The 13,746-nt window shown below is 48.6% G+C and overlaps 1 protein-coding gene across 9 annotated transcripts in view; it reads left to right on the top strand.

Annotated features, from left to right (window-relative positions):
• LOC123992745 (synergin gamma-like) overlaps nt 1–13,746 on the top strand; it is a 46,993-nt gene that overhangs the window by 15,822 nt on the left and 17,425 nt on the right. For 4 of the 9 annotated variants that reach the window (XM_046294221.1, XM_046294223.1, XM_046294224.1 and 1 more), the window contains 8 exons: nt 579–857; nt 2,962–3,042; nt 3,209–3,405; nt 4,303–4,557; nt 4,716–4,852; nt 7,070–7,188; nt 8,916–8,981; nt 9,901–10,899. In XM_046294221.1, the coding sequence (XP_046150177.1) occupies nt 579–857; nt 2,962–3,042; nt 3,209–3,405; nt 4,303–4,557; nt 4,716–4,852; nt 7,070–7,188; nt 8,916–8,981; nt 9,901–10,899 (2,133 nt within the window). The remainder of the gene's footprint in view (nt 1–578; nt 858–2,961; nt 3,043–3,208; nt 3,406–4,302; nt 4,558–4,715; nt 4,853–7,069; nt 7,189–8,915; nt 8,982–9,900; nt 10,900–13,746) is intronic. The other 5 variants (XM_046294226.1, XM_046294228.1, XM_046294229.1 and 2 more) reach the window with 3 other exon arrangements.

The following is a 13,746-nucleotide window of genomic DNA, read 5'->3' on the forward strand; positions in this document are numbered from 1 at the left end:
GGGTGTCCAATCCTGTCCGCGGGTGGTCATTTTTAATGACTAAAACCAGGTAGAAACTGTAGAAATTATAATGGACCTATATTCCTACAGTTTCTTGACTGTTTCCAGCTCGCTTATAATCACCGAAATGAAAGCTAAACCGACATGGACCATCGAAAATTCCAACCAATTTTTAGTGCGGCCCTCCGGACCTCGCTGAAGGCCTAATGCGGCCTCCGGGGCAAAATGAGTTTGACACCACTGCTCTAGCTCTTTGATATGCTGCCAGTGCCACCGATTTGGAAAGTGATAGCCTAGCCTATCAGTAGCATTCAGTAAGTAGCCAGTGGCTCCATCTAGGTGCAGAAGTTGAACATATTTGTCATGTAATGTGTGAAGCTGCTGAAGCACTACATTTCTACACTCTTAGTGTCCCTGAGTTGAGATTTGCACACTGACTGACAGCTGTAAAGTAATGATGGTCAGTTTCTGTTGAACCCAAATTCGCTCTACCCTCAGGGGCCAATAGAACTAAGAAACAGGCATTATGAATGGTTGTGATATCAATCAGCTGTGTTCCTCCTCACCCACCTCTCTAGGCCCATCCCTGGAAGAGAAACTGTTCTCCTCGTGTGATTTAACGGCTGAAAAGAAGGCCCAGGTTAGCTTTAAGTCCCAGAGGACCCTGGCCCCTAACCGAGCTACAGTCTCGGCCCAGTTTCATTCCAGCACCAAGGCCCGGAACTGGGCTGAGGCTCCTGGGGACCTGAGTTCTGCTTTCACTATAGAAACACCACAACCAGAGGCACCAGCACTGGGGCCCACAGCCCCCTCACCAGCAGCCGACCCCCCTCTTCCCCAAACCAGTAGTGATGGTGGTGAGAAAAGAAACCATTTATTAACAGTCTCTTTCTCTGCCTTCGATCACTGCAGAATTAACACACAATCAGCGCGGAGCATGGGGCCTGTTTTTTCAAGCAAATGTTTGAATGCCCCTGATTCCTCTCTCTTATTTTGCAGCAAACACTTCAACGTTGACTAATAAGACTTGAGACAATGTGATTTTACCCCTGATGGTTCTCTTGATTGTCCTATCTGTAATGGAAATCATACTAACCAACCCTAAAAGCTCTTGATGTCATTCATCCTGTTTTGTTGGGTAAGTGCTTCGGGACTCTCCTTTATAGCTGAGGAATCTTTCTGCTTGGCCCCTATTCCCTAAATAGAGCTCTGTAGGGAATCGGTGTCATTTGACGCCGTCAGAGAGAGACTGACGCGTGCTGCTGACTGCTGACTGCTTGGGTTTAACATGGATGAGATGCTACGCTTGGTTTGACCCGTACCTACTGGAGTCCCGTGGGTCTAGAGCTGGTGCCTCAGTCGGATTCTGCATGCCGCTCTGCCTTTCTGCTGCTCTACCACTCAGCCGCTCTGCCTTTCTGCTGCTCTACCACTCAGCCGCTCTGTGTTTCTGCTGCTCTGCCACTCAGCCGCTCTGTGTTTCTGCTGCTCTGCCACTCAGCCGCTCTGTGTTTCTGCTGCTCTACCACTCAGCCGCTCTGTGTTTCTGCTGCTCTGCCACTCAGCCGCTCTGTGTTTCTGCTGCTCTACCACTCAGCCGCTCTGCCTTTCTGCTGCTCTACCACTCAGCCGCTCTGTGTTTCTGCTGCTCTGCCACTCAGCCGCTCTGTGTTTCTGCTGCTCTGCCACTCAGCCGCTCTGTGTTTCTGCTGCTCTACCACTTCTGTTTCTGCTCTGCCACTCAGCCGCTGTGTTTCTGTGTTTCTGCTGCTCTACCACTCAGCCGCTCTGTGTTTCTGCTGCTCTACCACTCAGCCGCTCTGTGTTTCTGCTGCTCTGCCACTCAGCCGCTCTGTGTTTCTGCTGCTCTGCCACTCAGCCGCTCTGTGTTTCTGCTGCTCTGCCACTCAGCCGCTCTGTGTTTCTGCTGCTCTGCCACTCAGCCGCTCTGTGTTTCTGCTGCTCTGCCACTCAGCCGCTCTGTGTTTCTGCTGCTCTGCCACTCAGCCGCTCTGTGTTTCTGCTGCTCTGCCACTCAGCCGCTCTGTGTTTCTGCTGCTCTGCCACTCAGCCGCTCTGTGTTTCTGCTGCTCTACCACTCAGCCGCTCTGTGTTTCTGCTGCTCTGCCCCTCTGTCGCTCAGCCCCTCTGTCGCTCAGCCCCTCTGTCGCTCAGCCCCTCTGTCGCTCAGCCCCTCTGTCGCTCAGCCCCTCTGACACTCAGCCTTTCTGCCACTCAGCCGCTCTGACACTCTGCTACTATCTATTTTCTCTCGTTTGTTTGTCTTTCTCCTCAGTCGCTCGCTGTCTGTCCCAGGGAAATGTGGAGGTTCCTCATCGTAGAGGTCTGATGAGAGGATTTGCTGCTTGAGTCAACATTTGTCATTTCGACGTACTAGTCTGAGGCTTCCATTGAGGCATCTTCCTCTCCAAATGCACCTTGTTAAGTGTATTTTAGGAGCTGCTTTTACACCTGTTTTTACACTAACTCCACCCTAGTACACTAATGAAAAAATGACCTCATGGTTGCACAGAAGATTTAGATCAATGTTAGTATGAATTGCAGAGACAGGCCCATTTATTTGTTTGACAACCCAAATCCAACCCTCTCTTCCCTCTCAGGAGTTGTTGGAGTAGTTGGTACTGGTCCAAGGACAGATGAATAGTTGTATGAAGCACCAGGAAGCTTAGGATGTGGCATCCCAAATGGCACCTGATTCCCGTTATAGTGCACTACTTTTGACCAGATCCATATGGGTCAAAGGTAATGCACTAGGGTGCCATTTGGGATGCATCCTTAGTGAATCAGTGCAGAGCAGCATTACACTTCTACTCAGATCTCCAGAAGGTGGAGAATACTATACAGGCAGGCTCTGGTCTGGTGAGATGCAGAGCAGGTAGTACAACCAGCCCGAAGTCTCTGCTTCAGCTCCTAACCTAACTGTCCCTGTGTTGCTGACAGCAGGTGTTGGTGGTTACCCTCAACAAGAGCACATCCAGCCCTTGGTACCAGGCTGGCTCTACAACGACAGCCTCATCCCAGGTAAACGCCTACGTTTTGGAACAGATTTCTACCAATTATGTATTATGGTCTATTGTGTCTACTCAAATCCTTTCCAACAAGTCAATCAGAGAAAACTTCCTAGTTCTACCCAGTCTTTCTGTAATATGTTTGACCTGTTGCTATGCCTTATCTTTCTCCTTTCCAGAGATGTTCAAAAAGGTCCTGCAGTTCACCATGACTCCGGGGGGCATCGACACAGCCAAGCTCTACCCCATCCTGATGTCCTCAGGCCTGCCCAGGGAAGCACTGGGCCAGATCTGGGCCTCAGCCAATCGCACCACGCCTGGCATGCTGACCAAGGAGGAGCTCTACACAGTCCTTGCTCTGATTGGTGTGGCACAGGTAGGCATTTGTGTGCAGTTGAGACATGCTATGACGTGTGCAGTTGAGACATGCTACGACGTGTGCAGTTGAGACATGCTACGACGTGTGCAGTTGAGACATGCTACGACGTGTGCAGTTGAGACATGCTACGACGTGTGCAGTTGAGACATGCTACGCCGTGTGCAGTTGAGACATGCTACGACGTGTGCAGTTGAGACTGATAGTGAGTGACTGTGCTGAATCTCTGCTCTGGGAGGGTGGTGGTGGTGGTGGTGGTGGTGTGACTGAGCTCAGGCAGCCAGGTGAAGGTGACTGGATCTCCTCTCAGCCTAGTGTGACAGCAGACCTCTTATCTGCCCTGCCGCTCACCAGCACCCCCAGGCACCTCACAACTCAATCTGCACTCCACCGCCACCTGCCACAGCGAGAATAATAACACTTATTTAGTTATGTAAATGTAAGAGCCTTGAGGGAGTGCCGCCATGAGCTGCATCCTTTGTAGAGTGATGAAAAGGTTTGGGAAGCCACGCCAGTGAAGGCTGTTAAAATGGAACTTGACTTTAATTAATAATTTATTTCAGCAAAACATCTGTCTGGTTCCTGCTGGATGGAATAGAATGTTAATAGATGATTGAGTTGGATGAAAAAATCTCAATTTTCCAGCATCACTGCTTTATAATAACGATGCACTCATACTGACAGTATTGTCTGTATAATATATGATCACGGTGACTTTGCGATGTTTAATGCCCCCGTTTAAGTAACTTTGTAAATGTCTAACATATGAAAATCCACATTAACGCATTAAGCACATTAACTTGGACTTTCAGTAATGTCACACTAACAGTCCATCATTCTGGAGACGATGCCTCATCTGAACCTGACCACTGATCCCTGTTCATCCCCCCCCTGCAGAGTGGTCTTCCAGCCATGAATGTGGAGATCCTGAGCCAGTTCCCCTCTCCCCCGGTGCCCAACCTGCCTGCCCTGGCCATGGCTATGGCCCCTGTCATCCAGCACCAACACCAGCAGCCCATGATGACTCAGCCCTCTGTCCCCGTGTCCATGGCCATGCCTGCACCAACAGTCATGGGCAGGGCTCCTCCTGCTGCTCCTTTACCCTCGGTCCAACCACCCACCAACTTCATCACCAACTTCCCACATGTACAGGTAACACATCCAGCCAATGGGCCAACCAAGCCTCCATAGTATATACAGATACATGTGGTTTCATTTCACATTATGTATAATAGTATGTTTAATTTATGCCATTTAGTAGACACTTTTAGTAGACACTCATGTGTCCATCGTCTTGGTGGTGTGTTTAGGGGAAAGCAGACGATGATGACTTCCAGGACTTCCAGGAGGCCCCCAGGGCAGGAGGAGGGGATCAGCCCTTCACTGAGTTCCAGGGGGAGTCAGGGGAAACCTTCCCCACCACCACATCCTCTCTGCACCAGAACAGGTACAGTGCTGACTGACTGACTGACTGGAGGGAGTGACTGACTGACTGACTGACTGAATGGAGGGAGTGACTAACGGAGTGACTGACTGACTGACTGACTGACTGACTGACTGACTGACTGACTGACTGACTGACTGACTGACTGACTGACTGACTGACTTGAGGGAGTGACTGACTGACTGGAGTGACTGACTGACTGGAGTGACTGACTGACTGGAGTGACTGACTGACTGGAGTGACTGGACTGACTGACTGACTGGAGTGACTTGACTGACTGACTGACTGACTGGACTGACTGGAGTGATGGACTGACTGGAGTGACGGACTGACTGACTGGAGTGACGGACTGACTGACTGGAGTGACGGACTGACTGACTGGAGTGACGGACTGACTGACTGGAGTGACGGACTGACTGACTGGAGTGACGGACTGACTGACTGGAGTGACGGACTGACTGACTGGAGTGACGGACTGACTGACTGGAGTGACGGACTGACTGACTGGAGTGACGGACTGACGGACTGGAGTGACGGACTGGAGTGACGGACTGACGGACTGGAGTGACGGACTGACTGACTGGAGTGACGGACTGACTGACTGGAGTGACGGACTGACTGACTGGAGTGACGGACTGACTGACTGGAGTGACGGACTGACTGACTGGAGTGACTGACTGACTGACTGGAGTGACTGACTGACTGACTGGAGTGACTGACTGACTGACTGACTGGAGTGACGGACTGACTGACTGGAGTGACGGACTGACTGACTGGAGTGACGGACTGACTGACTGGAGTGACGGACTGACTGACTGACTGACTGACTGACTGGAGTGACGGACTGACTGACTGACTGGAGTGACGGACTGACTGACTGGAGTGACGGACTGACTGACTGGAGTGACTGACTGACTGACTGGAGTGACGGACTGACTGACTGGAGTGACGGACTGACTGACTGGAGTGACTGACTGGAGTGACTGACTGACTGGAGTGACTGACTGGACTGACTGACTGACTGGACTGACTGACTGAGTGGAGTGACTGAGTGGAGTGACTAAGTGACGGACTGACCTTAGTGACGGACTGACCTTAGTGACGGACTGACCTTAGTGACGGACTGACTGGAGTGACGGACTGACTGGAGTGACGGACTGACTGGAGTGACGGACTGACTGGAGTGACGGACTGACTGGAGTGACGGACTGACTGGAGTGACGGACTGACTGGAGTGACGGACTGACTGGAGTGACGGACTGACTGGAGTGACGGACTGACTGGAGTGACGGACTGACTGGAGTGACGGACTGACTGGAGTGAGTGACTGGACTGACTGACTGGAGTGACGGACTGGAGTGAGTGACTGACTTCAGTGGCTGGATCAGTGTTTGGTATTACTATAAATCAGATTACACATTCTGTATGGAAGTAAAGCTGAATTCTACATCTTATCCAGGTATTGTGGGTAAGAAGTACATGGTCACTTAGTTGATTGTAGTAGTTTCTCCAGCATAACAATTGCACCTCGCCATCTCTTAATGAATCCATTTCAGTGGACAGTAGAGTTGCTTTATATTACTTTTCAATCCCTGCGTGGGGAGTCTGTCTCTCAGGGAGAGGCAGCCCAAAGCCCGTTATCTTATAAGACAAAGAGAATGTGGAAATAAAGGATCTAACGTCTGAGTGGCATAGTCACTTTACAATCCCCTTCCACTTCCTCAAAAACAAAAGCTTAATTGTTTCCTCCTGCGTATCTCCAATCCCCCCGGTTTCAGATCCCTTTCTAATTTAAAGGAAGCCCCATGCTGAATCTTCAGCCAGTCAGGATAGAAAGGTGTACTCTGACAGCAGCAGTACAATGGCTCTTAACGAGATGATGTTCAGTGGAAGGCTTCAGGAGAGATCCCTCATTCCCTCCAGGCTTTTGATTCCTGGGTCTTATCTGCAGTCCAGTATGGTGTACAACTGCAGTGGAATTTCACCATTGTATGTGTCCAATCAGCTCAGGCAGCTTAAGGGGATTAAGGTAGAGGAGATGGGCGCAGCATTGACCCCACGGTGTGTCCCCAATGGCACCCTATTCCCTACATACATAGTGCAGTACCTTTGACCAGGACCCTGGTCAAAAGTAGTGCACTATGTAGGGAATGGGGTGCCATTTGGGACGCAGCCCCAGACTCCCCTGTGGACTGAGCATGGTGTGTTGTCTGTCTGCAGTGCTCCTGCCATTCTGACTCCGGTCTCTGGCTCCTCCTCGTCATCCTCTGATAAGTATGCTGTCTTCAAGCAGCTCTCTGTGGAGGAGCCTCCAGAGCCCACTCAGCAGCCTGCCTCAGGTACACACTCATCTGGCCCTACAACACACACACACACACACACACACACACACACACACACACACACACACACACACACACACACACACACACACACACACACACACACACACACACACACACACACACACACACACACACACACACACACCTCAACAACATTTACATTTAAGTCATTTAGCAGACGCTCTTATCCAGAGCGACTTACAAATTGGTGCATTCACCTTATGACATCCAGTGGAACAACCACTTTACAATAGTGCATCTAAATATTTTAAGGGGGGAGGGGGTGAGAAGGATTACTTTATCCTATCCTAGGTATTCCTTAAAGAGGTGGGGTTTCAGGTGTCTCCGGAAGGTGGTGATTGACTCCGCTGTCCTGGCGTCATGAGGGAGTTTGTTCCACCATTGGGGAGCCAGAGCAGCGAACAGTTTTGACTGAGCTGAGCGGGAACTGTACTTCCTCAGTGGTAGGGAGGCGAGCAGGCCAGAGGTGGATGAACGCAGTGCCCTTATTTGGGTGTAGGGCCTGATCAGAGCCTGGAGGTACTGAGGTGCCGTTCCCCTCACAGCTCCGTAGGCAAGCACCATGGTCTTGTAGCGGATGCGAGCTTCAACTGGAAGCCAGTGGAGAGAGCGGAGGAGCGGGGTGACGTGAGAGAACTTGGGAAGGTTGAACACTAGTCGGGCTGCGGCGTTCTGGATGAGTTGTAGGGGTTTAATGGCACAGGCAGGGAGCCCAGCCAACAGCGAGTTGCAGTAATCCAGACGGGAGATGACAAGTGCCTGGATTAGGACCTGCGCCGCTTCCTGTGTGAGGCAGGGTCGTACTCTGCGGATGTTGTAGAGCATGAACCTACAGGAACGGGCCACCGCCTTGATGTTAGTTGAGAACGACAGTTTGTTGTCCAGGATCACGCCAAGGTTCTTAGCGCTCTGGGAGGAGGACACAATGGAGTTGTCAACCGTGATGGCGAGATCATGGAACGGGCAGTCCTTCCCCGGGAGGAAGAGCAGCTCCGTCTTGCCGAAGTTCAGCTTGAGGTGGTGATCCGTCATCCACACTGATATGTCTGCCAGACATGCAGAGATGCGATTCGCCACCTGGTCATCAGAAGGGGGAAAGGAGAAGATTAATTGTGTGTCGTCTGCATAGCAATGATAGGAGAGACCATGTGAGGTTATGACAGAGCCAAGTGACTTGGTGTATAGCGAGAATAGGAGAGGGCCTAGAACAGAGCCCTGGAGGACACCAGTGGTGAGAGCGCGTGGTGAGGAGACAGATTCTCGCCACGCCACCTGGTAGGAGCGACCTGTCAGGTAGGACGCAATCCAAGCGTGGGCCGCGCCGGAGATGCCCAACTCGGAGAGGGTGGAGAGGAGGATCTGATGGTTCACAGTATCGAAGGCAGCCGATAGGTCTAGAAGGATGAGAGCAGAGGAGAGAGAGTTAGCTTTAGCGGTGCGGAGCGCCTCCGTGATACAGAGAAGAGCAGTCTCAGTTGAATGACTAGTCTTGAAACAACTAATCACTACTGATACACATCCTCCACCACAACTAACAGATGTGTAGAAAATAGAAGACATTTCTGATGTTTGTCGTAGAATACTTGCCTAATAGTATTTGAGTGGTATTGTAGTACAGTACATTTGCCTGCCTGCCAAATATGCTGTCATTTATCATTCAGTTGAAAGCGTATCTGTTTTGTTTATCTCGTTTGACCCAGATTTTGACGGAGACAAATACAGTGTGTTCCGACAGCTAGAGCCACCAGGTGACAGGAAACCAGTAGGTAAGTAGAGCTCTCCCTCCTCCTTGGCTCTGGGCTGGGTCACACACATGCAGTTCACAAGCCAAACCCCACAGCTTCCAAGCCTTTTGACAGATAGTGCGTCGTGGGACTGGGCTCTGAGATAGTCCCTGTACTCAACAGATGGCTAGAGGAAGAAACTGACGGACCTTCAAACACAAAGTCACAGCAGCCTTGGAGGAAAAAATAATTTGGATGACTTGTTTTTGTAGGTAGACAGAAATAGGTTGGAGAGAGACTGTGTACCAAGAAGAATGCTGTTTCACTAGAACAGTTTCTGATGGGGACAGCAGCTCCCATGACTCCAGTAAGTCCTGCCTGAGTCTGATTGCAGTGACCTTTCCTCTGAGTTGCCTGCCAGAGTCACTCTCCGTAGTGAGCCCATTAGTTCAATCTTTCCCACAAAACAGCAGTGGTGTGAACAGCCACTACAACCACAACTCTCTACCCACTTTTCCTCTGTAGGTTTTCTTATAGCCCTCCTGTCATGATTGTGTGGTTCTAAAAATCTAAAAACATACTGAGGAAGTCTTTGTAGATTGTAGGAAGGGACTTCATTCCTCTGAAGTCGTAGCTTAATCATGTGCTGTCCCAGTTAGGGACTGACAGATGGCAAGTGCATGTGCTGGTGTTGTCTCTGTAGACAGCCCAGCCTGGTTTGTGCACTGCTGTCTGCTGCTGCTGTTCTCTCATAGCAGTGTCTCGGACTACAGTCCAGCGCAGGTCTCTCCATGTGACAGACGCGTAACTAATCCCCACTCTTTCTTGTAGCATTGTGAAATTAGAAAAAACTGGAAGTGAGGCGACTGATGTTACTCTGTGTCATGCCAATGTCCTCCCTGTCTGGCTGCTGTGTTAAATGCTTTTGCAATGCCTTTCAATTATTCTGTTTGTTTCGCAGGGGAAGGATTTGCCGATTTCAAGTCTGTCAGTGTGGATGATGGCTTCACAGACTTTAAAACCGCCGACAGCATCTCTCCACTAGAATCTTCAGACCAGGCCAAAATGTTTCAGCCAGCCTTACCTCCTGCTTTCCCGAACTCTCAGTCACTACCGCAACTACAACACCAGCTACATCAACAACAACAACCAGCAGTCTCTCTCTCTCAGCCTAAAAACCCTCTCAACATGGCTGACCTGGATCTCTTCTCCTCTATGGCTCCCACAGCCCCCACCCCTGCTGAGATCAAGCCCAGCCCCTTCCCCTCTGTGCCCCCCTCCCTAGTGCTCCCACCAGGCAGGGCCAAGCCCCCCGGGGGTGGGGTCGAGGACTTTGGTGACTTTTCCCTTTTTGGCCCCACCTCCTCTTCGGAGGCTGCTCCTATTGGCCCTGATGTGGGAGGAGGTGTGGCAGCGTCTCATGATGACTTTGCAGACTTCATGGCTTTCGGCAGCTCTGGGGGGGAGGCCAAGGGTGAGGGGTTGAGGTCTGGAGAGGGGAGGGCACGGGGGAGAGGAGAGACCACCACCACTCCACAGCTCCCCCAGCAGGGCTCTGACAAGTATGACGTGTTCAAGCAGCTGTCTCAGGAAGGAGGCCTGGCATATGACGACAACAAGCACAGCGCCGGCGGCTCGTTCTCTTCCCTCAGAAGCGAAGCAGATGACTTCACCGACTTCCAGTCGTCCAAGTTCTGCACAGCGCTGGGGGCCTCGGAGAAGAGCCTGGTGGATAAGGTGGCAGCCTTCAAACAAGTAGGCAAGGAGGACTCGGCTTCAGTCAAGTCCCTAGACCTCCCATCCATCGGGGGCAGCAGCGTGGGCAAGGAGGACTCTGAGGACGCTCTCTCAGTGCAGCTGGACATGAAGCTGTCAGACATGGGTGGAGACCTGAAGCACGTGATGTCAGACAGCTCTCTGGATCTGCCGGGCCTCTCGGCCCACCAACCCCCCGCCACAGGTGAGGAACTAGTGCGCCTCCTCTGGTGAGACCCCGCCCAGTCACACATAAAGAACCAATCGTAGGCCTGGCGGTGGCCCCTCTGTCTCCACCCCCCTCAGTGCCCCTTAGCTCGCACTAAACCAGGAGTTAGACTAGAAGGCAAAGCAGTGAGCTAGCTCATCCACATCACTGCTGAATCATGAGACAGTCAAACGCCACACACTATTATCATATCATCTCATCACACCCACCAGTCATTCATTCCCAAACCCATCATTACCTGGTATTCATTTCAGCGTATTTATTCACTTAATATTTATTTATTATTTATTATTTATTAAACATATTAAGGTACTTTAGATTAATTAATTTATTGTTAATTTGTTTAGCGTTTGTAGCACAGACACAAAGCACAGGCCTCTCTGCCTCCTCTTAGCTCCATTCATATAGAGTTGATGAGAGACAGTCAGGTTGATGTGATGTAGTCAGTCTGCTCTATGCTACCACTGGCCTTCATTCCCTGTCTGTGCTGTCATAGCCCACATTGCACATCACCTCAATGCACCTGTTGTCTCCCTAGTCGTGATTATGTGTGTGTTGAGGGATGAGACTAAAATAGCTGAATGCAGATAAACACAGGGCCATGTAATGGTGATGGGCCTTTGTACCAGGAGATGTTATATATTCTCATCACTTTCAGAATGGCCAGTTCCTGTATGCTGCAATAGGCTTTCATTTTAATCACAGCAAGCCAAATTCTTCCTCCGATTGATTATATTATGTTGACACTTAATGCTCAGTTATCAAATCAAGCATGATGATAATAGTGGACATACTTATTATGTGAAAAGAAAGTATTTAGGAAAAGGCAGAACATATTTATGAATGGCAGAAATCACCTCAACCTCTACAGTTTAATATTGCATTGAGTAAATTGTTTTGATTGCTCATTGTGTGTTGGTATGTGTGACTGTGATTGGTTGATTGTGTTTTGTATGTGTACGAGTGATTTATTTTTTATTTTTTCCTATAGTGTGTGAGAGTACCCATATAGTATACCTTGGCACTCCCAGTGTTGGGTATCAATCTCCCTTAGTGCTTTTGTTCCAACTCCCTTAACCTAAGTGGTCTCACACAGCCCACATCACTACAAAGAGGTCAAAGGTCGGCATAGCAGACAAAGGCACTGCTTTCAGGGTCTGCCCTGCCCTGAACCTCTAAATGGAAACACTCTCATGGAATCTAATTAGCCTTAATGTCCAGGCATTGTCCATATCAGCACCCTCTCCTCTCCCTTCCCATGATCATAATTAATTTACCAAGCATCTCATCTTCTATGTCATGTCTCATATATTCCTTCAAGTACAAGGTCTCTCCTTACAGCCTCTGTGTTTGAGCAGCACACTCCTTTTAGCACCCAGTTTGCAGTGAGATGTCCTTATTATATAAACTATAATATTTCAACACTAGCCAACATATCAGTTAATTTGTTTTATCAGTTTGGGCAAGGGGCATCTCAATCAAATTCCATCTAGGAATTGACCATTTGAGTTATTCTAAATCGGAAATGATCGATGTAATGATGCCAATTTATTTGTTTCAGTTCTATTGCACATCAGAATAAATCAACTTTCAGTTTAACTGAAATGGTTAAGCTACTCTCGAAGGAGAGAATAATACAATAACCAATGGCAACTGATCCCAGAGCTGCAGCAAAATGGTTGCCATTAATATGATGAAGATAGTGTAGTGGAGCATTGAAAACATTCCCCAGAACCTGTTAATTGCATTTCCTTTTATTCTGACCCACGTTCATCCAATCAGTATTGTTGTTCTTGGACAGCACCAATCTCATCGCTGAGAAAGCGTACAGTAGCAGGCCTTGGGAGTGTGAAAGCCTCACCATGCTTGCACTGTGTTCAATCCTGGAGATAATGTAACCAACCTTAAAGAGACAGTATCTATTTTTCCCTGCCCGGTGCTCCTTTGGGTCAGAGCAGCTCAAAAGGAAGCCTTTTCATTTGTCTTTGATATTCAGGTATGTTTTGTTATGTGTGGGTCCATGAACAGGCTCTCTGAGAACACACTGAAGTTAGTGATACCCTCCCTGCCTTGCTTCTTTTGCCTGCCTGTTCAATTTGTGAAATTGACAAGAACATATTATAAGATGACATTTTTATGCATAACAGTATTACTAGTTGTTTTTATTAAGGAAAGAAAAAAAGACTATGTATACAGATTTAATAGTGTATTTTTATTACAGGAAGATTCGTATTTATTTTCAAACTAGATAGACTTCCTGATATTATTTTAAACAATGTGTTGTGTAAACTATTTGAAGATGAAATGTATATATGAGGATAGGCAAGTTATGGAAAATATTTTCGGTTCAGATTGTTGTCTTGAGAAACCCCATCTGGTTGTTAGTTATTGAATGGCTACTATTAAGAGCTTGTACACAGGAACCTAGAACTAACAGGTAGCGAGAGAAAAATGATACTGTCTCTTTAAATCTATTTTGTCACATGTGATTGGACAAGATGAATACCCTCTCTAAGGTCTTGTGGTAGGATAGTCCACTTGTTTTATTTAACCCTTTGAGAGCTTGAGGAGAATGTTTTTTTATAAAGAATCATGCAAAAAACACAAATGGAGAGAAATGTAGCTAGATCACTTGACAAGTTTACATGCTAAATAATGGATTTGGAGGTCCGTACCTTTCCTCCAAATTCTCAGCAATGGAATGTATTAGACCATTGAAATATATCCTATGTATATGATGTTGACGTTATGTAATTGTAGTAAGACACAAACAGTTGTGATTTAAAAATGACAAAACCCTTATTTATTTTATCTCAAAAGTCT

Source organism: Oncorhynchus gorbuscha, linkage group LG13 (genome assembly GCF_021184085.1).
Source record: "Oncorhynchus gorbuscha isolate QuinsamMale2020 ecotype Even-year linkage group LG13, OgorEven_v1.0, whole genome shotgun sequence".
In the NCBI taxonomy this organism is placed as follows: domain Eukaryota; kingdom Metazoa; phylum Chordata; class Actinopteri; order Salmoniformes; family Salmonidae; genus Oncorhynchus; species Oncorhynchus gorbuscha.